This window comes from Metarhizium acridum (assembly GCF_019434415.1).
Source record: "Metarhizium acridum strain ARSEF 324 chromosome Unknown scaffold_555, whole genome shotgun sequence".
NCBI classification, from domain to species: domain Eukaryota; kingdom Fungi; phylum Ascomycota; class Sordariomycetes; order Hypocreales; family Clavicipitaceae; genus Metarhizium; species Metarhizium acridum.
Window position 1 is genome coordinate 704,709 of NW_027094039.1, and position 26,434 is coordinate 731,142.

Consider the following 26,434-nt stretch of genomic DNA (forward strand, 5'->3'; position numbering starts at 1 on the left):
GTGAGAGGTTCAAAGATCGCGAACTATTTGGTGGGGGGTTGTTGGATGTATTTTGCAAAGTCGTAGGGCTTTTTTTGTGCGCGCTAGTCCTGATTGGGGTGTTGGAGGACAATCTTGCCTGTGGAAAAGGGTACGTACCGTCCGCAAGGTGCAGCGTGGGGCGGCGGGTCGGCGCTGCGGCATCTCTCTGCGTGTCGTGGGAGCTTCAGCAAGGCGAGGCGGGATGTGTGGACTCGGGATGATTCATCCGGCAGGACGAGATTGTGAAATATATATATTTCAATAATGCTTCCGTGGACGCCATTGAATTCTCATACAATGGCATAAGCACCGGGAGCTGCGTTTAACGGACTGCTCTTTATCCATTTTTACTTTTGACCTTCATTCTGGCATCACTCCGCACTGAGATTACGTCCGTGATGCGTCTCCCCCCGTTGGCAGCCTTCCCCAAGGCCTCGTGGCAGCAACAGCTTCCGCCTCAGGAATGGGACTCGCTTGTGCAGGCGTGGGTAGCGCTCTGCAGCGCCTATCTAGACCTCTCAGACGACGACTTCAAAAAGCAGACTGAATCGCACGCCTCCCTCGTTACATTCTCATCGACGTTTGTGCATGAAGTTGTCGCGGCGCCTTCGATATCAAAGTCCACACTGCTCCTCCGGCCCGTGTTCCACTTGACTTCGCGGCTTTTGAGGCTCCTCGCCCCCCCCGCCCTGCTGGAATATTCATTCCTCGCAGACTTTGCCAGGATATATCCCAAAAAACGCACCTCTCCGCTCATCGCCGGCCTCTTCAGCACTCACTCGAGTAGTACACACATCGAAGCCTCTCTCGCGACTCTCAAGAAACTACTCATTCCAATCCTCGACTCCGGCATCAAAGGGGATCTGAAATTAGTCGAGGCTAAGCTTGTCTCGCTTAGCCCGTTGTTACATGCATCACCGCACGCGTGTATACAATTGATGGCTGGTTCAGATTTCTTCGAAGGACTGGCGACGTGCTTCAAGGTTATGAATCCGCCGTTGAGAAAGGCCATTGTCACGACCACGTATCTATGCGTAGTTGGACTGACGGAAGCGGAACCGCCAAAGTGGTCGATGCTGAGTGACCAGCTGTTTACGCTGAAGACTGTTGCCGAGGAGCACAGGATGGGACCACTGAATGCGAACGACTCGCTTGTGGCGGAACTGGTTACTGCGACGCCGTTGTTGAAGGTTTTGCTGAGGAGGGCCGAGGAACGCGGCGCCGCTACGGAGAGCTTGAAGAAGCGGATTTCCGTGTTGGAGTCGTTTAAGAAGGGACCGATGGCAAGGCCAAAGCGACCTGTCAGGAGGAAGGTTGATAAAGGCAAGGGGAGGCAGACAAATGAAGATGTGCAGGCTGAAATGCATGTCCATCACATGAGTCAAATAACTCATGTTCAAGACTTGTTCCCCGATCTTGGGGCTGGTTTTGTGTCCAAGTGTCTGGATGAGTACAAGGATGATGTGGAACTAGTCGTGGCGAATCTACTTTCGGAATCACTGCCGCCTCACTTGGCTACGGCGGACAGGAGCGAACCTTTGTACGTGGAGACGGGACATCAATTTCAGGTATACTGAAATCTACAAAAGTCATTATACTAACAAGTTCACACACAGATCGTCTCATCAAGACATTCCTCATCAGTCAAACCTGGCGCCTCGATCTACACCACCGCAAGTTCCAACTAGACGGAACGTATTTGACGATGATGAATTCGACCGCCTCAGCGCTGACGAATCCAAAATTTCATTCGGCAAGAAGCCGCAGAAAAACGCTGATGAACTCCTAAAAGACAAGTCCGCAGTGCCAAACAAGGCTGCCATACTGTCTGCTCTTGCATCATTTGACTCCGATGATGACGAGCGCGATGACACATATGATGCAGCCGATGTTGGCGGCACTGTGGACACAATGAACCAAGAAGTAGATGGGGTAAATGATGGAAATGAAGAAATCCTTTTCCGAGCATACCAATCGGACGAGAGGGTGTTTGGCCGAGACGTTGGCACTAGAAGGGGCTATGCGCGAACGAAACTGAGGGAAGAAACCGGTATGACGGACGAAGCTATAGAGGGATGGGCAGTCATGCTGGCACGAAATCCTCAGCAGAAGAAGAGGCTAGACGCCAAGTATGCTTTTGCAGGGCAACAGGTGCGACTCGAGCGCACGGCCTGGAGGGCTAGTCCAGCTGGTTCGGCTACTGAAGACAGCGACATTGATGGCGGAGCTGGTAGGGGTGGAGGAGGAAGAGGAAGAGGAGGAGGCGGAGGAGGAGGTAGAGGTGGACGCGGACGCGGAGGAGGGCGAGGACGAGCGAGCCGGGGCGGCAATGTCGCTGGACCGACCGGTGAGAAAGAAACTGAAGCGGCGAGGAGAAACAAAGAGGCACACAAGGGGTCTCGAGCGAATCATAACAGGAGGGATGCCCGAGCAAAGAAGATGGCTCGCGGTGGTTTTGCCGGCTGATGTGGCCTGGGCCTACTTGCCAATTCTCTTCCTCTTTGGCTGATTCCCCATGTCGTAACCCGGGGTAAATATGCGACTCTGATCTAGGCAGATAGATCCTCGCTTCGGTACTTGCTCCAAGGCAGTAGCCTCAAGAATATCTCTCAACTCTGGTTCTTCTGGAATACCACGGGTCTCGTCTATTACGAGTGTCGTTGGATAATAATACTCGGCCGGCTCACCAGCTGGGAAGAAGTCCAAAGGCGGCACCGGCGAAGTGCTGTTTGCGAAAGACGAGCCGATTTCCTCGATGCCCGTGCCTCCACGGTTGCAGTCTCGTGGTGTAGCTAACTCAAATACATGCTCATTCGGCGTCAAGTCAGGCTCTGCTTCACCCCTGTAGTTGATCATGCTTTGTAACGACGCCCTCGAGCTTCTTCGGCTGTCTCGGTATGTTTTCAGGTCATAACACCGTCGACAAGAAGGGTAGACGGCATAACGGTCCGCCTCGTCTCGGGCCTGAGGCAGCTTAGGACGATGCTGCAACCCGCATTTCTCTTGGATGTCGTCGAAGATATCGGCAGCTGGAGTGAAGAATGTGATTCGAGGACCAGGACCCCAGTACTTGTTACGTCCCCATAACTGGCCATAAAGACAATTGGTTTCTGCTTCCACGATGGCGGCACCACTGTCACCCTCAACTCCAATACCTCCACGTATCCAAGAGTCCTCACTACTACATGAAGAGAACGGCTCTTCCACAAACCATTCACGAGGTGCTTTGCCGGTTCCGTTCTCTTCAGCGCTTACATAGGCGGGCATTTCGCACACCGTCCCTCTTTGGTAGCCCGATGTGCGGCCGCTGGATACGACAGCAGCACCCGGGCTGATGCCGCTCGTCCCGCCGCAAACCGATCTAATGAGGGGTTCCATAATGATCGGCTGAGTTTCAGAAGGGAAGCGACGAAGAATATTGGCACTGCCTCCCGACTTTCTGTCCGAAGTTACGAGAGCCCAGTCAGTGACTACGAGCGGTTGCTCCATCTCGTTGTCCTCCCAATAAGGATCATGTGAAATTCTTGTCGTCTTCAGATTCAGACCAGACGTAACGGTAAGGAGACCCAGCTTGAAGTCTGTCTCGTCCGAGAGGCAGTCATGTCCCTCAGCTAAACATGGACCTCGATCCTGCGGGGAAGGGTGTTCGATCTTCACCATTGACAAGTTCTGGTACGCATCCAAAAAAGGGTGAAAGTTTACTAGCCAGTATGACCCCCCGTCAACGTCTAAGCACGGTCCCAATGTGGCTCCACTCTCCTCGATAGTTCCCTGCCGTGGGATGCCCACACTGTCACCCATACATGGACAACTGAAATGGTATGGGTTCCTGGCAGACAGGACGTCATCTGGGTGCGTCTGACTAAGGCCTCTAGCCCAGCGTGCAGCACGACTTATTTGGCCGACAGAGAAGACAAAACTCACTAAGCGTCTATACTTTTCAGGGACTAGGTCGGTGACGTGTCGGGCGATGATGATTTTCCGGGTTCGCGATAACATTGCTGTTGTCATTATACAAATTCGGCGGTGTTGGGGCGTTCGACCCTTGTTACAGGAAATGACATGACGAGGACCGGACCATTTAGGAATAAATTCGGCCAGGAATGGAAGGATTGCATGTTCAAAGACGAGAGGGAAGCTGGCTGTCTCGAGGGTACGGGTCGTACGTGCCTGGACGAGGTCTGTTGGGGTATGTCCGGCTCGAGGGGTGCCTTTGTTCATTAGTTGGGAGTCTAGGTCGAGAGAAACTCAAGCATCGTATGGCGAATTCAGAGGGCACAAGGAAGTCATTTTGAACGTACCGGCATTCTTTCGGGCTTTCTTTTCGATGATGGTCCAAAGCCGGTCTTGGTATTTCTTCTTGGCCCTCGCCACCATGACATCCTTCACAGCTGCCTTGGTTTCTGAGTCAACATTTATAGTTGACTTTGTTGGCGTCGACTCGATATTGTGATTAAATTTCGGGCTTGTCTCTCTGTTGTCTGTGGCGTACGACGGCAGTTCCCATTCCTTGACAGCGTCCTTCCCAGAATCTGGATGTTCTTCGGCAATATGGGACAACAACTCACGCCTGCTCTGGAACGGTTGGTCGGAACACTCCAACACTGGGCACACGAGTAAGTGCTCAACTTTAACGTGCCAAGCAAGTTCTTTCCGGGTGGCGAAATTTGGCTGCGGGCATCCAGCCCAACTGCATGTATGAGTGTGCACAGCTTGAATATGCGTTTGAAGATCCGTACCAGACGCGAACGAAAGATGGCAGTGAGGTGCTAGGCAAATCAGCTTTTTGTAGTTGATAAGCCCAGATTCTACATTATCCCTGGTATGCTCGTCTGCATCTTCTTTGCTACTCTCTCTGCCCAGGTGACTTGGGCAGGGCGAACGTGGACCGATCAACGCTTCACCCTGTTCTGTTTGGACGGGAGAAAGAGTTGAGCCTGTCGAGGATGGAGCATCGAGACTGGCGGTGCTTCTCAAGCCTTTGGATGGGAGTGAATGACGATCTGGCCAGTGTGGATCGAAACCATCGTGTCCAAGCAGTTTGTGATACAGGCCATGAGGGTCGTGAATAGAGATGAACATGTGACACCATTGATTAGGATTTTTGGTGCAACGCCTTTGTCCGTGGCCCATTGGATGTCTTCGGGCGAGAGTTGTAGTCCATCGGGAGTCATGTAGAGCGAGTGTACACCGTGGTCATAGTTGTGCCCAATGTTGTGACTGGTCATATCTTCAAACGGCCCTTGTGGCGCCAGGGACGGCGCGGCCTGGAGACTCGGCGGCTGGCACCAAGAAGTGGCTTTCCTTGACCGTCGGTTTAGTTGCTCTTGCTTAAGCATATCGAGTTGTATTTTGTCAATGGTTCAAGACGCTGCCAAGTGTAGTAAAGGACATTGAGGAATCAAGGCCTCAAGATGACGCCAACAGGAAGATGGTTTGATGTCTGAGGTGTCGAGTTCGACCTGGAGTTGCAAGATCTTATGGAAGGAGCGCCCGATATCGCTGGGTGAATAAGCACATGGGGGCCAAGGGCAAGACAGGCAGGGCAGACGGGCCAGAGCAGCTGTTGGTTGCCTCGCGAGGGGAAGGCGGCCTCCCGGGCGAACCACGTGCTTGACGTTGGCTGACGGACATTTATATAAACGAGAGCTATGGCATGCCACAGGCGAGATGTGAAAATACACACGACATGCCATCTATATCCTATTTACTAGATTGTATTCATCCACCAACTTCTTGGCTTGACACCCTTCACCGAACCAGTACTGCGGGTGTAATGCCGTGAGCAATATAGACATGATAATCATCTGAACACTGTCCAACGCGATGAAAACACCCTCCTTCGACGCCAGAGGGCCATTAAACCCGCCACTCAACTCGGCGACCCTCCAGCAAGAACGGATAAAGAGGCAAGCAGCGGCTAGCGAGGCACCTAATACCACAGTTAATCCCCGGCTGTAGTATCGCCCAGCCATGTCGACTCACCGAGCATATACCACCGCATTCCATCATACCTGAGCCTCAATTGTATCTTTTTGTAAACGACAAAAAGAACGAGACAGAATATAGCCGTAAATAAGACCTGCGTCGCCAACCCCGCCATCATCAGATTAATACCAACTGGACTATCCGCGAAAATGGCCGCAAGAGATCCGCCACACCCTATAAAGCAGAGACAAGCGAAGTCTCCAAGGATAAAGAGGGTGGCAAACATCCGAGGTCCTATGTGTTTTACTCGTGCTTGAGAGTAGTGTCGCTGAAGCATGCTGATCCCGAGATACAAGGAGGATGAGAGAAACGTTGGACCAAGTGTTAGGCCAATAATGTACCTAGACACATTGTAAGATACTCCTTTCCCAATAAGCTAAACACTTCCTTTCCTGCTTGAAAGACCTACATAATGTAGCCATTTTTGTCCCTCCGGTTATTAGAAAGCAGCAACTTGGCAATGTAGCCTAAAAACTCCAAGAATATACCGCACAACATCCCAATAGAATAGCCATAGCACCTCCTGAATTTGCATGCCAAGAAAGTATGGAGAAGTAACAAGATTCCAAATATAGAAGCGAATATGGCACTTGGAGCGAGAAGGGGAGTAAAAGGAAGAGCTCCCTCACCGTTGGGTGGGACATTGGTTGTGGAATTGGTACTATTATCCATCACGGGCAGATATCCACCCAAACTTGATAAATCGATTCAATAACACGAAAAAAAATAAAGAAAATCACATTAATAGACACCACGAAGGCCAGAGATTTAAGAATTTATTCAATCCTACCCTAAAAAGGCCCCCAACTCCCTCCACGAAAGAGCCTCGAAATACCCGCAAAATCGCCGTGTTATCCCCCGCACAATCTCCGCCCATAACCCGCTTCTCATATGGAAGTGCATGCCCGACACAACTCCATGCATTACAGGATAACAAGAAACCGATAATGCGGCTGAAACGCGGGTTAGAACGGGAGTCGTGCGATTTCTGTCACAGACGCAAGATCAAATGCGATCGGTCTTCCCGACTTGCTGGCGGTGAGCCCAAGTGCTCCCAGTGTGATTTACGACAGTTAGCCTGCAGCGTTGATGATTCCAACGACGTTCGCATTCAGAGGAGAAAACAGACGAGACGTGTCCATACTGCCACGCCGGACCCGGGGTGTTTTCAAGCAGCCGATGCTGCCGCCTCAAAAGATGCGCCTTCAACCGCAACCTTGGAACCCGCCATTGCGAATCTCACACCACAGGGTATAATATCTCCAGAAACGCAAAACACACCATTCACAGGGACACCGTCTTTCCTACTGTCGGACAACCTATTTGATCTCAGTGCAGATAGCATACTGTTTCTCGACCAAATCTTCATGGGGGACCCGTCGCCCTCAGAATGGACCAACACGCCCCTGAGCCTCGCGCCAAGTCAGGACCGGCTTATATCAGAGGCACCCTCACCAGACGATCAACATCATGAGCTTTGGCAGAGCTGCAACATGGACTCGGCCACGTTCAGGGCTGCCCTCGGGCTCTACTTCACCCACGCGGCATTATGCTTGCCCATCCTCCTCCAAGACGCCTTCTGGCAGGACTACGAATCAAACAGGTGCTGCCACGCGCTCATCTACGCCATTGCTTGCCGTGGGATGCCATTCACGGACCTCCCCGACAAGTGGGAGATGCAGCAGCGCCTGGCGAGCAAGTTTAAGCAATCCTTCTTCGAGCACCAGTCGACGCCTGGCCGGGGGGCAGACCGCCTCGACGACATGGAGGCACTGGCCCTCATGCTGAATTTCCAATACGAAAACAACACGGCGTCTTCCCTTCCGGCACACATGGAAACGCTATTCCTGTCCCACGACTCACTCGTCATGATGACGCTGCAGTATCGCCTCGAGGAAAACGCCTCGTCCTCCTCACCCCTTTCCCGAGCGCCTGAGCGTCGAACCCTCCTATTCTGGCACGTCTACGGCCTAGATGCCTTCAACAACCTCGACCACAAGAAGCTGTCGCGCATACCGGACACCGACATCGACATCACGGCTTCGCTGCCCCGAAACGAAGCACACAGCTACCTGGACGCCATCCTGTCGCTGGCGATAATCGCGCGGAACATGGGACAAAAGTTCTGCACCGCAACATGTAGGAGACAGGGCGTCAAGGTCGCAGACATCGAGGCGATCTACAGGCAGCTCGATTCTTGGAGAGCCAGATGCCCGGACTATCTGCGCCATTGCGACAACAGCAGGGCGTCCAGGACGGACGTCCATGTTCAACTGCAGAGGTGTGTGATGCGTCTCCTGGAAACGAGCTGCCACTTGCAGATTGAGGGCTTTGTTGAGGAATACGGAATCTGCCAGGAAGCCAATCTCGGTGGCGAAGTGGCCTGCTTCAGGGTCGAATATGAGAGCTTACGGGCTGTCAGGGACGCCGTAGACTTGTGTAATTGGATGGCAAGGTATGACGATGAGAGAAGGGGCACACACGCCCTGGTTGACCTGGCACCTAATATTCTGCGGGACATATGTGCAGGACTGGGTGTTTGGGCGAGTATTCGCGGGCAAAGGCTCGTAAAGGGCGAGCATGCCTCGGCCCCTTTTGTCATTAAAGTCAAGGGGTGGAGGGAGCCGGCTGGCGCGGAAGATGCAAAGAAGCGGAAGCTTTGGGAGTATCTCGACACGGCCAAGATGTTTCGCAGTACTGTTGCGAGGGCGGTTTCCCACAAGGATACGGAGAAGGCACTGGAAAGGGTTGATGGGCTTTTGGGCCCGTTTATGGACGATTTGGAGCAGATGCGAGCGGAAACAGTGGGCTGAAGCTGTGATGGAAGATTTTGTACGGTTTCTGCGTAGATGTAGCGCAACGAGGGGAACCAACGATGACGGCACGTTGAATGGTCCATGCCAAACACATTATATTTTCTTGGTATACGCAAAATTGCCCAATAAGCAAGTCCCACCTTTGCTTCTCATGCCTCCCGATGAACCCACATGGTAAAACGCCGTTGATGCAATATCAACATCTCTGCTGCATTACACGTCCGAGAAAAGGCCCTCCACAACATCGCTCAGCATCCTTAGACTGTAATACTTGGCCACCCTCCTCATTACCGTCAGCTTTCGCATAGTCTCCTGCCGAGATACTATTTCTTTCCACTCGCCACTGCATGTACAATGTTCCATCAAGTCATTCACCCGCAAGGCGCCACACCGGGAACACTTGAGGTCCTGCGTTGCCCATTCCACTGTCCAAGCTTCTACCATGGACAAGAGTCTTTCTTCAATGGTAACACGATCGTATTCCGTGCCGCAGAAGCTGCACTGCCAGCCTCGACCATCGCTTCCTTGAAGATCTTCGTCCCTGCAAAGGTCCAAGTCGCGGGCCATTGTGCAGCTGTCGCATGATATTTGCACGAGCTTGAGACTCTCCGAGGGGTTTGCAAACGTGCCTTCTTTGGAGAATTCTCGTACGTCGAATAATGCCAATAGCTCCTTACGCAATAGACGAGCTTCGAGTGTGACATTCTTGTCTAGAGAGAGAATCTGCATGAGTGACTTGACCAGCTCCAGCACAGGAGCACGAGGAGTCAGGTGAGATCCCGGCAGACTGGGGAAGCTATAGTCCTCCGCTAGCTCTGGATGCAAGAGCTCTCGCTTTTGTTGGCTTATAAGACTAGCAATGGCCTTTTTGAGTGGTTTCTCGTAGGCCTTTCCAAGAATGATCTGACCTTGTCCATTTTCATCATTGCGATTGGGTAACTGTGTCAGACGAGGCGTTGAGTCGGGGTCATTGCTCGCCGGCCGCTTGAGATTGTGCATGAGCTGTATGAACGCAATGACCCATTCCTGGAAAGTCGGTTGTAGTCGCACAGGTAGAAATGTAGCCATTTGCCAGTGCATAATGGTTTCCAGATTCTGTTCCTCCGCTTCAATGACCTCCTGGCATCCTTTGCCACCGTAGTTGAACTCGTCGTACCACACCAAGTAGTCCCAGTACTCTTTGATTTCGAGATCAATAAAGTGAAACAGAGGCTTACTCTTGATCGACTTAATGATATACTGGCTGTAGGCAAAGGCGTTTCCAACTTCAGCCTTGGTTGTCTGCAGAATCAAGCGGTTGGCATTGGCAAAGACAACTTGTGACCCGACCCGTCTGAAGTCTGCCATGAGCTGCTGGAAGGCTTTTCGAGACATCATTTGCACGTAGTAGTGTAGGGCTCGGTCATACATGAAAGAATCGGGATTCTCGACCCAGCGGACCAGATGTTGAACCAACACGTCCGCCATGGTGCTTCCCTTACAGGCCTCTGCCCACCATGCTTTGACCATTTCACGGAGGACAAGGACGCCAGCATTGGCAAAGGCATTATCCGAAGCCAAAGTCTCTGATCCGTCAGCGCTTGGGTTAAACGATACGGAATCTGCCCCTTCTAATTCGTTGATAAGTGACGATGTCAGAATGGTGTTAATTGCCAAGTTCCGTACATCGAGGTCGATGCATACTGAAGCAAAAGTACCCGGGTTGTTCACATTGGGCATCTTAACAGTATCCAGCGGACCAAGGATATCATCCTTTTCATACCCAGCATGGTCGGGTCGTGGGCCAGCCGACCACCATAGCACAACTCCATTAGCTTGTAGTCGACGAGCATAGGCAATGTCGATCAGGAAACGAGGGTCTTCCCGTTCCAGATTACAGAGAGGAACATCGCCATATCTCGCAAGCGCAGTAAGGTGTAATATCCAAGAGCCAAGGCCGAGGTAGTGACCAACCAGACGGCGGGCCACAACAGCTTGCCAACCCAGTGGTGGGAGAGAACTATCCGTAGCATCGTACTTCAGGGGCAAGACAGGAAACTCTCCTAGGACAGGAATATCGTGGACCAGCAGGTTGCGTTGCGAAGACTGGATCACCATCATTTGCGGTCTGGATTCATCCTTTCGCATCTTCTTGACGACGTCGCCGATTTCCAAATGGACTTTCCGACGTGTGGAGACTTGAGTGACCTTGAATGTCATCTTTTCCTGATATATAAAACAGTCCTGCCAATTCGTACCCGCTGCTTCTTCAGCTCGTTTGGCCAACATCTCTCCGTACATTCGACTAACGTTAGGAAGATCTTGACCAGAATCCTTGTTCTTCTGCAGAATGATAATGTGACCCTGATCCGAAGTGGTCGAAAATATACCAAAGATCTGGCGCTCACCTGCTGTGATGTGAGAAATATATATATAAGCCAGTGGAGATGACTCCAAGTATGTACGTGTCTTGACAGGTCTCTTTAGGCCAAACAGGTCAAAGCCCTGTTCTAGACCCTTGCCAAGCACCGCATTCTGTTGCTCATCAATCACGCATTGGTTTCCAAGACGGAGAACGGCCCTGATATTCAGAGGTACTTGTTTCTCGTACACGCCTTCCACGCTAGGGTGATTGAACAGCAGGGAGAACTTGGCAGCTTCACTAAAATACACGCCCTCTGGAACAGTAAGCTTAAAGAGATGGCTTGAAGGGTGGCCGTTCGGAAGAGTGTAATTAACCTGCTCGACCTCGCAGCCCGCAATATCAACATCAGGAAGCTCGCTGCCCTTGAGATTCAAAAAGACTTGTCGAGGAACATTGACTTTCACAGTGTGAATTTTGGCGTCGATCAAAACATGAGCAGTTACAACGCCAGGGCTGTCAGTGGTCTGCAGGTGAAGCAACTGCCAAGTATTCATGAAAGTGATGTGTGCTTGTTTCATAAACGACTGCTGAATGTTGTTGCCAGTCAGGCCTCTCCTGTCGCCAAACAACTGTCGCCTGCGAATACGAGCTTGTTTCTGCAGCTTCCACTTTTGCTTCTGATACTTCAGAAAGGCAGGGTAGTTTTCCGACGGACTCGGCATGACTTTGGGTAATGCCGCCATGGGGTCCGTGTTCTCGGTAGGTTCCGGGGATTTACGTTTTTGAACTGTCAGTGCAGGCTGTGAGGAGGCAACTGCCGTACTGACTTGCTTTGGCTTGAGAAGTTTACGCCCAAAGTCCTCCAAGTCCTCCATTCGGGAGCCATTGATATTTGTAATGTCTCCAAGTGGCTCTTTCGTAAACAAATCCGTCAATTTCTTTTGCTTCATCTTGTCATCCTTGATATTGATACGTCTCTGAAGCCAATCAGGGTGAGGCACCCGCGGGACTGGATTTCGAACTTTTTGCAGGGCGGCGGGGATGGTGATGAGCTTCTGAATAACTGAACCAAGACGCTCCAGATAATAATCCCAGTCCAGGAGAGCTCTTGGGTCCGTGTCGGCGGGCTCCTCCTTGAGCCACTTCTTTAAATATGTCCTCTTGATGGACTCTTCGGCAGAAAAGATGGCAACTGGGACGGCACGTTCGGTAACTGGAGCATTGCGTGGCCTTGCGCAGATGATGAACTTGCAATTGAGACCTTTATCCTTTACCATTTGCTCGCCTAAGAAGTCGGCAAGACGTTTGGCCGTGGTGATACTGGTCGATTTTTGTGACCCATACTCTTCCAGCGTTTTGGACATGCTCCTGTTCTCCGAAATCAACTCCATGAGCTCTTCGTCGGCCAAGGTCGATCCCTTATTGTGTAGTACATCGAGCCATCGGTTTGCAACCTTGGCGACGGCGCCGTAGCACTGTGTCAAATCCTCTCCTTCTAGGAAGAACTTGAAGATTTGCTGTTGAAAAATCTTGATGAGCTTTAGTTCGCCACGTCTCTTGACCTCAAATCCCTTCAATTCAGCAAGACTACCATCATCATTGAAGACTGCGTATCGCTTCTTCAGATTCTTATCTTCCTCCTTCGATGTTGGCAAAATCATTGCCTTGTAGGGACCGTCGACCTCAAAGAAGATGGAGTTCTCGCTGTGAGTTTCGTACTTGAACGTTTTCTGGTCTACAAGCGTCTGATATTGGTGGTTTGTGAACTTGTCGTGAACAAGATGATTCAACATAACACAGGGATATGAGATGGGGAGCTTCTTTCCGTTCTTTAGTTTGAAGGCAAAGTTTTCGGGGAATGTTGCCGGCAGCATACACCAAATACCATCGGTGTCAAGTTCCAGAGGCCTTCCCAATCGTTCCACAAGCTGTCGTGCCAGCTGGATAATTGTTGCACCGGTCAAACACGTAACACCAGCCATCTCCATAGAATACCATCGCGAACCCTTTCTCATGACATAACCATAGAAGGAGTTCAGAATGACTTTGTGAGCCAGCTGTAGAGAATCATACAAGATGATCATCTTCTTGGCCGCGTCAACTTCACTTGCACTCGCGCCTGAGGATTTGAGTGACTCGGTTTTGCCCTTCCATACTTTTGCCTTTCCTTTATAGTCGTATCGTCGGTCACGAAAGTCTCGTACAGTATTGATGTAAAATGGATTCTCTCTCTGACAAATGATGGCCTCACGTACAATGGTAGTGGAATCGTGGATTTTGTGGTACACCTTTTGTGAGTATACTTGGAGTCGTTTCCGTACCAGGGAGGCTTGCTCGTCGGCACTCAGATCTGCAAATGTGCGCATTGGCGCGTGTGGTGTCTTGCCAGGGAACTTCTCGTTTTCCAAAGCGTGTCGAATCATGTTGTACTCGTCTCGCTTGGCGGGAAGATACTCTCCTCTCCAGGCCCAGGGCAGTCTTCGGTCACATGTCTTTCCCGGTCGGTTAAAATCGCAAGCCGCACAATCCGATTCGTCAATCATAGAATCTGGTTGTAGTCGGTTTGTTGTCATGATGTTAGGATACATGGATGCGACGTCCAAATGGTAGATGAGTGGCCGTTCCCGTCGGTTTGGTGTTTCCTTGAGTTTCATCAGCTTTGCAACAATTTGTTCCTTGACCTCGTCGTAGTTCTCAACGTCATCTAGCGACTTCTTCTCCTCCACAGTGATAACGAATTTTAGCGCAGCATCTATATCGCGCAGCAATTCATCAATAGCACCTGTATCGACGGCAAAATCCACGGGAATGTCCGCTCGGAAGACCCCTGCCTCGATACTCTCAACGTGTCCTCCGACATATGTTTCCGAGTCCAGAAGATGACCATCCCAGAATGCTTCTTTGGGAGACTGATGTTTGTTAGGAAGCACGATTTCTTTCTGATATGCCTGGACCATGAGCAACATCTCACACAGTGTACCAGTACCTTTTCTAAGTGTATCATCACCACCCAGGGGAAGAATTGTGCACAAAGAGAAGATGAAGGGGTGAACGTATTTCATGTACAGGAAATACGTGGCAACAGCGTCGGAAACTGAGTATTCGGCCAAGGTCTGTGGTCTTTCACTGGCATAGGGTGTCATCAACTCCGGGTCGAGTTCGTCGGGGTCATATCCTAATTTGGCAACTGTGACGGCCTTCAGACCGCGAGAACCTTGTGGCAAATAAGAGTCACGGTTGACCCAGTGGAAACAGTCCATGTGGACTCCGTAATTGCATTTAAACTGATCTTCGCTGTCCTTCTTCCACCCGATTTCTTGGTACATATCGATACCATTGACGCTCGCTCTGGCTTCAACAAAAGGCCAATCGAAAAAGTCGCCGTTGTAAGTCGCGATAACGGTTGGTCTGGCTTCTTTTATGTGAAGAAAGAAACGCTCAATAACAGCCTTCTCATTTGGTTCGTTGAAGATCATAAAGGGGCCGGGATATTCTGGCTTGGGGGTGTAATCAAAATCACCAATGTCCTCGGAAATGATTTCTCGATTTGTGATTAGGAACCCCTGGCCGTCAATCATATATGAAATCATCATTATTTGGTCAATGGCAGCGTCGGGGAACTTCAAAGGGAGTTTGGTTGTTTCAATATCAAATGCCAAAACAACTGGATCCGCGGGAAGCGATCGGTCTTCATTGGGCAAAATTTTGGTTACTCCGTGCTTAACCTCAACATAGTACCATTTTCCAACTCGTATATCTGTCTCGCTGTCAATATACTGGCCAAAAAGAAACAAGAACGGATAAGAACGCACCAAGGTCTATCATTACTCTCACATGGTATGGTACATCATATTCGCGAATATCAACAATGTAGTCACTCGCCTCGGCGAATGAGTTACTCGTTCGTTCATCAGTTCGTAAATCGTCGTCGAAAAGGTCAAAGTTTCCATTAGCTCTGTATATCATGTCAAATCTCAATCCAAGTTGCAATAGAAAATCATGCATTTGCGACTTACGTAACAACTTCAGCATATGCGTCCATGGCATTCATATTCTTTTTGTTCTTCTCAGCCACGGGCATAATATCCCTCCTGGCAGCCATGAGGTCTGGGACATTGGCAAACTTGAGTTCCAAGAAGGTCCGCCGATAACCCAGCAGGTGATTCGGCATTTTCAAGTCATCCTTTTCTACTCTGCGAATGGTTTTGATACACCCGTCGCCAGGAACTCGCTTGATCCATTCCTCCACCTCGGATTCGTGGCCCTTCTTGACGGCAATCAGAAAGTAAGGATCGTACTCGACAGTCGCCTTGAATGTTGCACCATCATGTTCAATGAAGTAGCAATCAAGTGCCGCCCTTCCGCCGGGATTCCTCTCATCCTCAATAGCGGTGGGCTGAACATTGACGAGCCAGCCCTCCTTCTTCTTTCCACTGTCGTATCTCCCGAAGCCAAAGTTTTCGTCTATCGTTTGGGCGAGCCTTGTCCGTTCCCATTTCTCATCTGCTGAAGTTCCCTCTGCTCTTGAGGTAGCGGCAAACGTACGAGTCCGTTGACCGTGATATGCTGTTTTGCCGCCTCGGCGGAAACCCTTCTGTGGTTTCCGTAGGCTTGTGTTGGGCATTTTGTGTCTACTATGTGTCGAGAAGCCTCAACCCGAGTTATGAAAGATTGGCGGCTCGAGCTAGGTGGACTGGTGAGGTAATCATGGGAGGCCACGATGATCAGGATTGAGTTGTCTTTGGAGTGTTTTGTATAATCCAAATCAAGTGGGATGGGACAGGTCTAGTGTCTGTCCTATCAACTTCTGGAGCCAAATGGATGACCAACAAGAGCAAATAGAGTAGCAATTGCAGCACGGCTCGAGGGAGACGCGCCAGAGCGCGTTCATGCGCGACACGGTCGAGATCCACAAGTTTAATGGGTTTCAAGCAGCTTCAGCCACATCGGTGGAAACCCGCAACTGTGCCACAAAAGGCCAGGCGCCACATGAGGATACAATCAGGTGGTTAAATCCAGAACTGCTCTTGGCGTCATTAGCATTCAACCTCAACGACATTAGTGATATTCCCGGTACCTTGGGTACTTTGGTAGTTTGGATATTCGGCTTCCTGATTCATGATATCAATTAATCTGCGGAGGTAGCCAGAGATGGCACCCAATGTCGAGATTGCGCAACCAGGCGCAAACCAAAAGACGCTGCATGTCTGGTCAAAACCTATAGAACAAGCCGACGAGTCGCAAAGCCAAGGAGGCGACAAGACGACGAATAATGCTAGACCGACTATTGCGGATGCAGTCGGTATGATAAAGACGGAGGATTTTACCAATGTTCACAATACACCGTGTGCCAGACAAGGATTCCTGGCTGGTATTGCTGCTGGCGCCGGTGTTGGCGGATTGAGGTTTGTCCTGAGGGGTAAGGAACACCCATCTTTCCAATCCCGTTCACTAGCTAGGGATGCACTGACAATTCCTCCTGTAGGCAATGCCGTCAAGGCGGCGAATTGGGCTGTCGGGATGTTTATACTCGGAAGCACGGCATCATACGAGTACTGTCAATACCTCCGACGAGCCGAGCGGATACAAATGAAGCGTCACATCGAAGTGGTGTCAGAAAGTAAGAGAGAGCAGGCTAGAAAGGCGGCCGAGGAGAAGAAGGAACAGATGCGGCTTGAACAAGAGCGGATAGCGGCGCAGAAGCCTTGGTATAAGTTTTGGTGACACGATGTCATCGATCCTTTGATCATCTGTATAAAATCATGTACAACATGGGGCCCTAGCAAGTGTTTATAGATGCTGATTTCAGGATTAGTACCAGCAAAGAACAAGAAAACAATTATTTCTAGAGTGTCGCATTGCACGAGAAGCAGTGGTGGTAATGCGCCTGGCTTTGCATCCCGCAAAACCACTCGAATCAAAGGAAAGGAAAGAAAAGTGTCAAATATGACTATGTAAACGCCAATTCCCGGCCAGAAATACGCTTCAAATGCGCCACAAGAATAGACAAAGGCCCAATAGAACCCGCCTGTCAACGCACAGCCCAGCAACGTCATACCATTCGTTACAGAGGACCACGATTAGTGTTCTCGTCACATCGTAGCCCGGCATGTTGTCACAACAGCATTCTGCCCTTCCGAATCCACAAATCTGACCTTTCTCGAAGGTGATTTCTTTTTCAGCCGAGCCGATAGGGGTTCTTCTCCTCTTCGTCGCTGACTGCGCCTTGCTCTAGCTTCACTCTCTTCCCGTTTCCGATACTCAGCCATCTGATGTCGTCTGCGAATGGCTCTTGCTTCTGCAATTGCGGGAGTTGGCTTGAAGCCCACTCCGTTAATGCCGGTACCATCATCATCCTTGTCATTGGGGTCGTAAACGGTGATTTCATCGTCGTGCCATGTGAGGGCCGCCCTGACCGGATCCACGATAATGTCATCTTCATCAGCGACGGGTGCTTCGCTTGCTTCAACACTATCATTCTTGGCCTTCTTCGGTGACTTGTGCAATTTCAGCGGTGGTGTACCAGCCCTTCTTCGACGAGGTGGTTGGATTACTGGTTCTGGAGCAGCCTCTACCAACGTTGGAATCTGAGATGCGAGGTGTCCGGCAGTGGCCTTGGGCCTGGTGCCGAGGGCTTGACTTGACCGTGGTGTAGGAGAATCTGCCCCTGGCTGACGGTCTTCTTCACTGACATCGGCCACGACGTCGTCTGGCCTTTGTCGTTTCCGCGCAGAGTCTGGGCCATCCCCGACGTCTGCCTCGTGGCCATGTTCATTTACAACCCCGCCCCCACTTCCAAGGGCCAGACCGCGAAATCGATGCGCAACCTTGGACCGTGGACTATTACTTCCATCGTCTGTGGATTCGGCTGTCGATGGATCAAAGGAGAATTTGACTGGGCTCAGGGAAACCTCCCCATAGCGTTTCCGTTTTGGCGTTGCCTTTGGTGTAGGTGCATCCATGGTAGGCGAGTTGTGATGAAGAAATGTAGGTTGGCGATGCGATGAGTGCGCTTGTGGGACATCAAGCCAGTATATATGGTATATGAAAAAAAATAAGAATAAAATAAAATAAAAATAAACCAAGTCCTGGATCTGGTGGCTGGACGGAGACTTTAGGCGGAAGATTTAAATAAGATGAATCAAATTTGGAGGCTGCCTTGTGTTGTCAACTCAAATGTTTGATTAAAGTATACGAACATGTCGGTTGAACATTGAACAGATTTGACGCGATATTAGTTCACAGCCCGACGCCGACAGCCATCAAGAATATGCACCAAGGACCAAGGTGTCCATCCTCAGACGTCCCAACAACGTATCCTTAGTACGGAATCTGGCTGAGACGGCCAAGAGTTTGTCTCTCTTGTCACCTTGACGGCCAAACCTAACATACACTCAACCCATCAATGCATGCCTGAGTGGATTACATGTTCATCATTCCACTCTGGCCGCCATCTCTCTCGCCCAACAACACCCCTCCCCGCTTGCAGGGTGACACCCATGATGGCGAGTGCTTCAACAAACTTAACACCATTAACGCATCGTCCACACAGGCAACAGGTAATCTGCGGTGCGTGCTCAAGCGTTCCAGTGTACGACGAGGACGCCGGAATAAAATGCGGGTACCTTGACGTATTAGGGTCGTGCATGTCTTCATCTGCCATCGAGGGTGACACTTGTTCAGCCTGAACCATCGTGCCTGTTCCCACCATCAGTCTACCCGTCAGTCCCATCTACATGAATTTAAAAACCTCTACGGCCCGTGTCAACTCAAAGGCTCAGTTCAGGCAGTATCTGACCATCCCACTCCATTGACTCCTTTGTCCCGTCATCTCCAGCTCCCTTCGCTTGCGCCACACCTCCAACCTCCAACATGCCAGATGCTCCATTCGCCTTCCTCCCCTTGGGAGCCATTATACAATCCATCAAGGTCGACGATATAAACATCGTTCTTGGATTTCCCACCCAAGAGCAGTACGTGAAATACAACACTGCCTACTTCGGCGAGACGATTGGCCGCGTTGCCAATCGCATCAAGGGCGCTCAACTTGACAGCGTGAACGGCAAAGTCTACCCCTTGGCCGCCAACAACGGACCCAACACCCTGCACGGCGGCAATGTAGGCTGGGGTAAACGCATCTGGAAGGGCCCGACGCCCATCGGCATCAAACAGATCCCCGGGGTACAAGGTCTCCAGGGCGGAGAGAGCGTCACCTTCACTCTTGTCAGCGAGGACGGAGACGAGGGCTTCCCCGGCACCGTCGAGGCCAAGGTCACGTACACGACGGGAACACAGGCCGTCAACAGCAATCAGGTTCTTCTTCTGGGAATTGAATACGAGGCCAGACTGGTCGACGGCGCCGACGAGACGCCAATCAACTTGACGAATCATTCGTACTTCAACCTCACGGGGGGCGCGAATATCGCGGGGACTGTCGTCACCTTGGGTTCCAAGCTTCACCTACCCAATGACGAGTTCGCCGTCCCTGCCGGGGGACCGGTTCCCCATGCCAGCATTGATACGACGCAGCCCTTCACTCTTGGAGCTACCGATCCCCAGGTGGACAACTGCTTTACCAAAACTGCGGACCCGGCTTCTGTGCCGATTGACACTCGTTCACAGCCTCTCGTCCGTGATTTGGCAGCGCACCATCCCCAGACTGGAATCCATTTGGAAGTCCTGAGCACCGAGCCCTCTTTCCAGTTTTACACAGGGGACTTTACAAATGTGCCGGCAATCGAGGGAGCTTCTGCAAAGGGTGGGCGAAGCGCCTTTTGCTGTGAGCCCGGCCGATGGGTGAATGCTGTCAATGTTCCTGAATGGAAGAGCATGACCATGTTGAAAAAGGGCGAGACGTATGGTTCCAGAATTGTATACAAGGCGTGGTCTGACTAGGCAAATAATGTAAGCCATACATACAGCCTGCTCAAATTACACCTTTTTTTTTCGCCAACCGTGTTCCCTCCGAAATTCGCAATACGCCCTTGGAAAATGCACCGCCAACTCCCTCATGCCACGAAAGTCAACACATATCATATATAGTACATGTAAATCAGGCTCCTCAACTTCGTGTCTGTTGCATTTTAACAGGAACTCGTGCCGTCTGCGAACACCACTGCCAATTGTACATTACCTTCGGCTAAAGTCTCACATCATTCATCAGATTCGCTGTCATCTCCAAGAAACGCCAGGTCGGCCTGAGCGCGTCTCCGTCTAGCCGCAAACGAAGTACCCTCCTCTGCATCGTCGTCCTCTGTGCTGCCATTACCACCGGCATCTTCGGCCTCGCTATCTCCACTTTCCTCGACCTTGATCGACTTGTTCTTACTTCGACTCGCCCGGCCGCCTGTGTCCATCCCCCACAGACGATTCATCTCCTGTGCGGCCTCTGCTTCGGCTAAGAGTTCTCTTGTTTCTCTGATTTCGCGCGCTTTTGCCTCGGAGAAGCGACCATCCATTCCGACTTCTGTAAGCATTCTCTTGAGGTGGCGAATTTTGGCTCTCGCGTCGTCTCCGTACTTCTTGAGCTCATTGTGCCACAATTTCCTGATTCCGCATTTGACTAACTGTGATTGGAGTTTCTTGATCTCAGCTTCATCGGGATCATCAGGTGTCGACTCTGTCGTCTTCTTCAACTTGGGCTTGGCCGGTTTAGATGATGAATCCTTTCGCTCCTTCTTCTTTCGCTTTGGCTTCGGCGCCTCGTCAATGACATCCGAGTACTCTTCCTCTTCATTCACGGCAGAGTTTGAAACTTCGACTTCTATCGAGGACATTGCATCGTCTTTGGAATCATCCTCCTCACCTATGGATGGCGATCCCTTCTGTGCTTTTGCTGATGCGCCATTGCCTTTCTGTTTTCGTTTCTTGGGCGGGGCTGGCTCGAGATTGTCGCTCGAATCTTTAGCCGAGTCTACTACCGTTTGAGACTGACGACGTGATGTCACTTTTTTCGGGTTTGGTTTCGTCTCTTCATCGCTCCCGTGGGGTTCCTCATCTTGCGTCGTGTACTGGCCATTCTGGGCGGCGTGCTTCTGGCGCTTTGGGGATGACGGGGAAATCTCAGAAGCGTCTCGCTCGGTTCTATTTTCTGATTGTCTTTCCTGTTTCGACTCTGGCAACCAGCCCTCTAACAGCTTGTCCTGTGCCCCCCCATGAATGAAGAAAACTCAAATTAGCAGGTTGCGCCGCGCGTAATTAAGCGGGCAGAGCGGGGAGCTGCCACTTACAACATATTGTTTAATCAGAGCCTTGCTCTTTTGTTTCCAGTCCTCGCTTGTGAAGAAACCTTCTTCCAGACCCATGGACTCTTCAACATGCTTCCGCACTTTGTTTACCGTTGTCGCATCAGGCTCAGCGGTAAACACATGGTACGTGCCGTCAATCAGAGCTTCTTCAAGCTGGTTGGTTGACAGCGCCATGCTGCCAGCAATTGAGTTCCAATTGGCCGAAATGGCGAAATGCAAAGACGAGCGCAAGCTTGGCAATCCGAAGCTGCAATGGCGCAAGTGCAATGCGTTGATGAGACCTCTGGAATAAGAGCAGCCTGGCGACTACGGGCGGTTCCAAGTCCCAACGCGTAATTGTGCGCGCCAGTGAAGCCGTCGCAAAAGACGAGAAGACGGAAGCCGCCAGTGGTTCGCGGACGGTGGGGAGATGGAATGATCCCTGTTGACGAGCCGTTTGTCGTCTTCAAGGCTGGACTTTTGGACGTGGAAAGCTATTTGTATTTGTGGGTCTGCATGGCGATTGAAGTGCCTACTCCGTACGGAGTATCTGTGCTAAGAGGCACTTGTGGCACTTGGCACTCGACACTCGGTGACGTCCAACCCACGTTCTGCAAACGACTTGGCATCCCTTTGAATCCCTTTGAATGTGTTAAGGTCCATTTTTCGTACCGGGCAGGGGTTCTAGCCAATGAGAAAAACCGTGTTGAACGGTACAAATTCTCACTTGAGAAGTAATATAATAGTATAAGTACCAGTAATAATTAAATTTACAAAGAGCTACATCTTCCTATCGTAGCTGGTTCTGTCACTAAAGACGTACCTGTTAGGTATCGCAGAAAAGTGGGCCAGATACCTCACTTGGACCTTAACACAGGCCAGCGACCCCACGTCAAGGCAGCCACAGTCAGCCGCAAGCACTCGAAGAAGACATCCTGTCTGCTGTGTAACGGAGCATGGGTATTCGATGCTTGCTCGGCATTGATGGCATATTGGGCATTAACTAGTAGATACCTACTAGGTAGCATGTATCTGTAGTTCCCGTTTACTAAGAAGGAGGACGTGGATTATAACTAAAAATGCTCCTTCAGCGAGTTTCTCGATTCCGTACCCGAGTACGTTTTGAATTTTGGAGGTTGCACTGAATCTGCTTTCCAGAGCTCCTTCTCTGGGCTGTTGAATAATAAGTCGGTACCCAAGTACGCAGGTGATTAACACGATTTCGTGCTTGGCACGTCTATTAATAACTCTACATGGTGCACACAGATTTCTAATAGAGGAGGAGCTGCTTGTAACTACTCGGTAGGCATCACAGACAGGGAGGGAGCTCTGGAGGGAGGGACAAAACGCTACGCCAGGCCGCACGCCATCAAATGCTGGACCGGGAAACATTGGACGATGGTTGGGTCCAAGTAAGCTCCAAGGCACTCAAGTAGATGGGTACCTCCGTGCTCGCACTGGAAACTGCGCAACTCCGCAGTGGGCAGGTACCCGGGTACTTCACAGACTGCCCCACTCGTCACCTCCAGACCCCGTTCGTCGTGACAGGGATGCCCATCAGGAAATCCAAGCTTGAAGCAGAGGCCAACAACGCGCAAGCAGATTTACCACTCTGTGTGACATTGAGCTCCCGACGCCTCGGCCAACAACGCCAGCCAAGTCCTCCAATTGCCCTCCCGGCGACTTGCGAAAAGCCTTCACGAGCGAACATTGCTGGCTCACCCCCAAGCTCCGTTGCGCCAAGCCAACATCGAAGCTATATCCCCAGCGAATCCGATTCGCCTTGCCAGCGTGGAACGGCCGCAGCCTCATCCTCCCCCGTCGTACCAGTCCAAATCTTGATTCCAAGTGTCTGGCGTGTCTTGCGACATGCGCTGCCGGAACTAATAGCGCTCTATGCACCCGTTTTCCATACTCACCCTCGGCATCTTTGTAGCTGGCTACATCACCGCGCGCTGGGATCTCGTCACCCGTCTCTATGAGCTCGCCATTTTTGCAGCGGAATACGGAGTTGTGGTATGCTACAAGTGCTCTGCTGAGAGGAGCAGAGGACCTGCCTACCATTGTATGTCACTGGCTAACTCGGCTTGGTTTTGATTTACAGATTCGCGCTGCCAAGGGCGTCGTTGCTTTAACTGCCTTATATCTCACCATCTTCATACCTGTTGTTTGGATAGCCAGAAAGGAGACATCTTTGGTACGATTGGGAACATGTACACACGGCATATCTCTAGACTATTTTATTAATGTGTGCTGATTCTATAGCATCCGCGGGAGCCTGGGATTGGCGTATCTGCTCGAGAGCAACTTAGGAGGCGTGGTTCCTTTTGAGGTTCCTCAGCTCCTGTAGACGATTTGGTGGCCATGGTAGAGCATGATGGCTTAATGCGAGTGTTTTGGCCTACCGACATACGCAAGTCCGATCGTCCAGGGGTAGTGGTGGGTTGGCGGAATTCCACCCTCGACGTTTTCGTTATTGCCATCTTGGATGATGTAGATGTCAGTCCTTCTTCCACTACGAGATGAATTGGCTGCTTTGCTAAACACTGACAACATTCAGGCTAGCGAAGTCGAACATCACCTCAAGGGAGGATCTTTTTTTAGAAGTGCACCTCATTCCCCTGGTCGAATATATGAACTATGCGGGCATTCGTCCATGCACGTCCTTGGCGTGTCGAATTCGACCGCCACGGCCACCGCCGACCCTTCTTGGGTCTGCGCAATCAATCACCCTTCTTCACGCACCCCAACTATAACTTGTGCCAAGGCATCCAGCATACAACTTATTCTTTACGATAGGCCGCAGCCTAAACGGATGCAGTACATCTCCTTGGAGCCAATTGCCCTAGCTCTCGGAGACAAGAGCTCCATGGTGGATGACGCCAAGGTTGACGCTACTGAGGACCTCGTCGAGCAACAAGAGAGGTCAGCAAAGGAGGCTAGGCAAAGGCTCGTTGAAAAATTGAAGCAACACACTATTTCCAATCGGGTCCCTTCGGCCCGTGACAGAGCGCTACGGAAAATCATCAACCAAGTAAATTGGTCGTGGGAGTTGGAACAGACATTGCAAAAGAACGCCTGGCGGCTTGGACCACGGCCGAAGCGAAGTCTAAGCGTATCGGAGCAAGTCATGGAATCTGCGTCGACTATGAGGAACTATGTTCTCAAACAGCTTTGGACCTTTTTTGCCGTGTACTTGTTCCCCACAATACGCAAAACTTTCATCCTGATTCTTCTTGGCCATCGCATGGTGGCTGAGGTGCTACTTCTCATTCTAGAGTTTCGGGTCAAACCAGGATACGCCGCCTTGAAGGATATATCAGCCACCGCACAGCAGATAGAAATTCGGCTCCAACAATTCTGTTATTGGCCCATGCAGTACTCGAAACTGCGGCAGAGAAAGATGAATTGGGCAAGTATCACCACCAGCCATCCCGATTATATCCGATTTTACAACAGCCTTTGGCTCGTTGCCAACGATGTAATCATTGGCATAGCTCTTGGCTCCTACGTGATTGAGCATGCCGACTGGGTTGCCGCGCAAATTGGAGACCTGTTGAGGACTTACACCGTGGAGGCTCTTCAAAGCAGCATCTCGTGGTTGATGGACTACCCAGCTGGTCTGAAACTCAATGGCGAGCTGGCAGTGTTTTTGGGTGACTTGTTTCTGTGGGTTATTGACTACTGGTCAAGTATGTCTCCACGTTGCAGTATCCTTTGGTCTAAGAAATTTGAAATTTGGAGAGAAAACAAAAAACTACAGATAACTAACCACATGTTCAGGCTGCATAGAAACCTTGAACCCAGCATTGCCAAATATTGTATGGTTCATCGGATTCACATCCTTTGCAGGCGCCAGCATGCCAACTGCGCTGTTTTCGGATCTGCTATCCATCCTGACAGTTCACATCTACTCATTCTACCTTGCATCAGCCCGCATCTACCACTGGCAGCTGACGATTCTCCAATCACTTTTCCACCTATTTCGAGGCAAGAAGCAAAATGTGCTTCGTAACCGTATTGACTCATGCGACTATGACCTTGACCAGCTGCTTGTTGGCACGATTTTGTTCACGCTTCTCTTCTTTCTTTTGCCCACCGTGGTTGTATTCTACTTAAACTTTGCTATTGCACGAATGATCATAATATCCATGAAGGCGGGGTTTGATACTCTGCTTTCGTGTCTGAACCACTTTCCGTTATTCGCTTTGATGCTGCGTGTAAAGGACGTTAAAAGGTTACCCGGTGTGTATTCTGCCGCAGACTTTGCAACTCTCAGAGTTCGGTGGCTGACAATCACAGGCGGCATTCGTTTCGAGCTTCGAGATACCCAGGATTATAGAGTTACAGACACTAATACTATTAATGAAACCCCCACGTCGATCATTTACCTCAAGGTGAGCCGGCGCCAGATGGCCAACTATCAACCCGCGCGTATGTCTTGCCAACGATTGAATTGAAATCACAGTCAATACCTCTGAGTTTCAGCGCCATGTTCCACCAATACGCTCAGATGGCCCACCGCATTCGAAAACACTATCTCTCACCGCGCGTCCTGCTGTGTCTCCTCACAGGGCAATTTGTCCCACCTATCAATCGCAAAAATCTGTATAGTTTGCAGTACAGCATGCTACCGGCAAGACGAGCAACGATATGGGACATGTGGCGTGCTGTAAACACCGAAATTCCGCAGAAAAAAACGTTCCAATTACCCATAATACCGCCACTACCAAATGGCGCCAAAAGGATGGCGGGGAACGGGCGTGCCAGGGCACACTACTAAGAAGTAGCTGTGTTGAAATAATAAGATTTAACTCGGAACTTTCACCCGCAAGCTCAAGGGCTATTTATTTCGTCACGACGGTCTAGTAGCTCAGTGTTTAGAGTATGCACGTGCAAAGCTATTCGAGCGTGGCTATCTGTTAGCTCACTTTCAGTTCACATCCGCGAAGCCTTTTAATAGTATACATAACTCATAGCAATGCTCATTTCATATATCAACATCGCTTTTATCTACGTATTTGCTTCATTGAAATCTT

General features: G+C 50.7%; 10 protein-coding genes across 10 annotated transcripts; 6 read left to right on the plus strand and 4 right to left on the minus strand.

The window, feature by feature from the left end:
- Positions 1-6: 6 nt before the first annotated feature.
- On the plus strand, positions 7-4,883 carry J3458_018913 (uncharacterized protein). The gene is made up of 3 exons (XM_066121311.1): positions 7-1,561; positions 1,638-3,840; positions 3,909-4,883. Exons 1-2 carry the CDS (start codon positions 420-422, stop codon positions 2,485-2,487), a joined length of 1,992 nt encoding a protein of 663 aa, XP_065973666.1. The 5' UTR covers positions 7-419; the 3' UTR covers positions 2,488-3,840; positions 3,909-4,883.
- Positions 1,564-4,925, minus strand: J3458_018914 (uncharacterized protein). Its single transcript, XM_007817622.2, has one exon. It carries the CDS (start codon positions 4,240-4,242, stop codon positions 2,500-2,502), a length of 1,743 nt encoding a protein of 580 aa, XP_007815813.2. The 5' UTR covers positions 4,243-4,925; the 3' UTR covers positions 1,564-2,499.
- A 2,031-nt stretch (positions 4,926-6,956) lies between these two features.
- On the plus strand, positions 6,957-8,822 carry J3458_018915 (uncharacterized protein; the record flags this gene model as incomplete). The annotated part of the gene is made up of 1 exon (XM_007810054.2): positions 6,957-8,822. The coding sequence occupies one exon, from the start codon at positions 6,957-6,959 to the stop codon at positions 8,820-8,822; it is 1,866 nt and encodes a 621-aa protein (XP_007808245.2).
- POL2 (DNA polymerase epsilon catalytic subunit) lies at positions 7,248-15,889 on the minus strand. Its single transcript, XM_007810055.2, has 3 exons — positions 15,186-15,889; positions 14,982-15,124; positions 7,248-14,926 (listed from the first exon to the last, which is right to left on the minus strand). The coding sequence occupies exons 1-3, from the start codon at positions 15,791-15,793 to the stop codon at positions 9,039-9,041; spliced, it is 6,639 nt and encodes a 2,212-aa protein (XP_007808246.2). The 5' UTR covers positions 15,794-15,889; the 3' UTR covers positions 7,248-9,038.
- Positions 15,890-16,320: 431 nt separating this feature from the next.
- Positions 16,321-16,893, plus strand: J3458_018917 (uncharacterized protein; the record flags this gene model as incomplete). Its single annotated transcript, XM_066121312.1, has 2 exons — positions 16,321-16,588; positions 16,655-16,893. 2 exons carry the CDS (start codon positions 16,321-16,323, stop codon positions 16,891-16,893), a joined length of 507 nt encoding a protein of 168 aa, XP_065973667.1.
- A 206-nt stretch (positions 16,894-17,099) lies between these two features.
- On the minus strand, positions 17,100-18,189 carry J3458_018918 (uncharacterized protein). The gene has a single exon (XM_007810057.2). The coding sequence runs from the start codon at positions 18,129-18,131 to the stop codon at positions 17,262-17,264; it is 870 nt and encodes a 289-aa protein (XP_007808248.1). The 5' UTR covers positions 18,132-18,189; the 3' UTR covers positions 17,100-17,261.
- Positions 18,190-18,672: 483 nt separating this feature from the next.
- Positions 18,673-20,064, plus strand: J3458_018919 (uncharacterized protein; the record flags this gene model as incomplete). Its single annotated transcript, XM_007810058.2, has 2 exons — positions 18,673-18,890; positions 18,960-20,064. The coding sequence occupies exon 2, from the start codon at positions 19,042-19,044 to the stop codon at positions 20,062-20,064; it is 1,023 nt and encodes a 340-aa protein (XP_007808249.2). The 5' UTR covers positions 18,673-18,890; positions 18,960-19,041.
- A 257-nt stretch (positions 20,065-20,321) lies between these two features.
- Positions 20,322-21,590, minus strand: J3458_018920 (uncharacterized protein; the record flags this gene model as incomplete). Its single annotated transcript, XM_007810059.1, has 2 exons — positions 20,322-21,311; positions 21,399-21,590. 2 exons carry the CDS (start codon positions 21,588-21,590, stop codon positions 20,322-20,324), a joined length of 1,182 nt encoding a protein of 393 aa, XP_007808250.1.
- Positions 21,591-23,291: 1,701 nt separating this feature from the next.
- Positions 23,292-23,726, plus strand: gpi1_1 (pig-Q; the record flags this gene model as incomplete). The annotated part of the gene is made up of 3 exons (XM_066121313.1): positions 23,292-23,411; positions 23,500-23,592; positions 23,661-23,726. The coding sequence occupies 3 exons, from the start codon at positions 23,292-23,294 to the stop codon at positions 23,724-23,726; spliced, it is 279 nt and encodes a 92-aa protein (XP_065973668.1).
- Positions 23,727-23,759: 33 nt separating this feature from the next.
- gpi1_2 (pig-Q) lies at positions 23,760-26,178 on the plus strand (the record flags this gene model as incomplete). Its single annotated transcript, XM_066121314.1, has 5 exons — positions 23,760-23,894; positions 23,956-25,087; positions 25,179-25,640; positions 25,698-25,792; positions 25,864-26,178. The coding sequence occupies 5 exons, from the start codon at positions 23,760-23,762 to the stop codon at positions 26,176-26,178; spliced, it is 2,139 nt and encodes a 712-aa protein (XP_065973669.1).
- Between the last annotated feature and the right edge of the window lie 256 nt (positions 26,179-26,434).

Coding starts and splice junctions, on each gene's coding strand:
- J3458_018913 (XM_066121311.1), top strand. CDS start 420: ATGCGTCTCCCCCCGTTGGCAGCCTTCCCCAAGGCCTCGTGGCAGCAA. Junction 1,562..1,637: donor GCGGACAGGAGCGAACCTTT/GTACGTGGAGAC, acceptor GTTCACACACAG/ATCGTCTCATCAAGACATTC.
- POL2 (XM_007810055.2), bottom strand. CDS start 15,793: ATGCCCAACACAAGCCTACGGAAACCACAGAAGGGTTTCCGCCGAGGC. Junction 15,125..15,185: donor GCATATGCTGAAGTTGTTAC/GTAAGTCGCAAA, acceptor CATGATATACAG/AGCTAATGGAAACTTTGACC. Junction 14,927..14,981: donor GAGAGTAATGATAGACCTTG/GTGCGTTCTTAT, acceptor ACAGCGAGACAG/ATATACGAGTTGGAAAATGG.
- J3458_018918 (XM_007810057.2), bottom strand. CDS start 18,131: ATGGATGCACCTACACCAAAGGCAACGCCAAAACGGAAACGCTATGGG.
- J3458_018914 (XM_007817622.2), bottom strand. CDS start 4,242: ATGAACAAAGGCACCCCTCGAGCCGGACATACCCCAACAGACCTCGTC.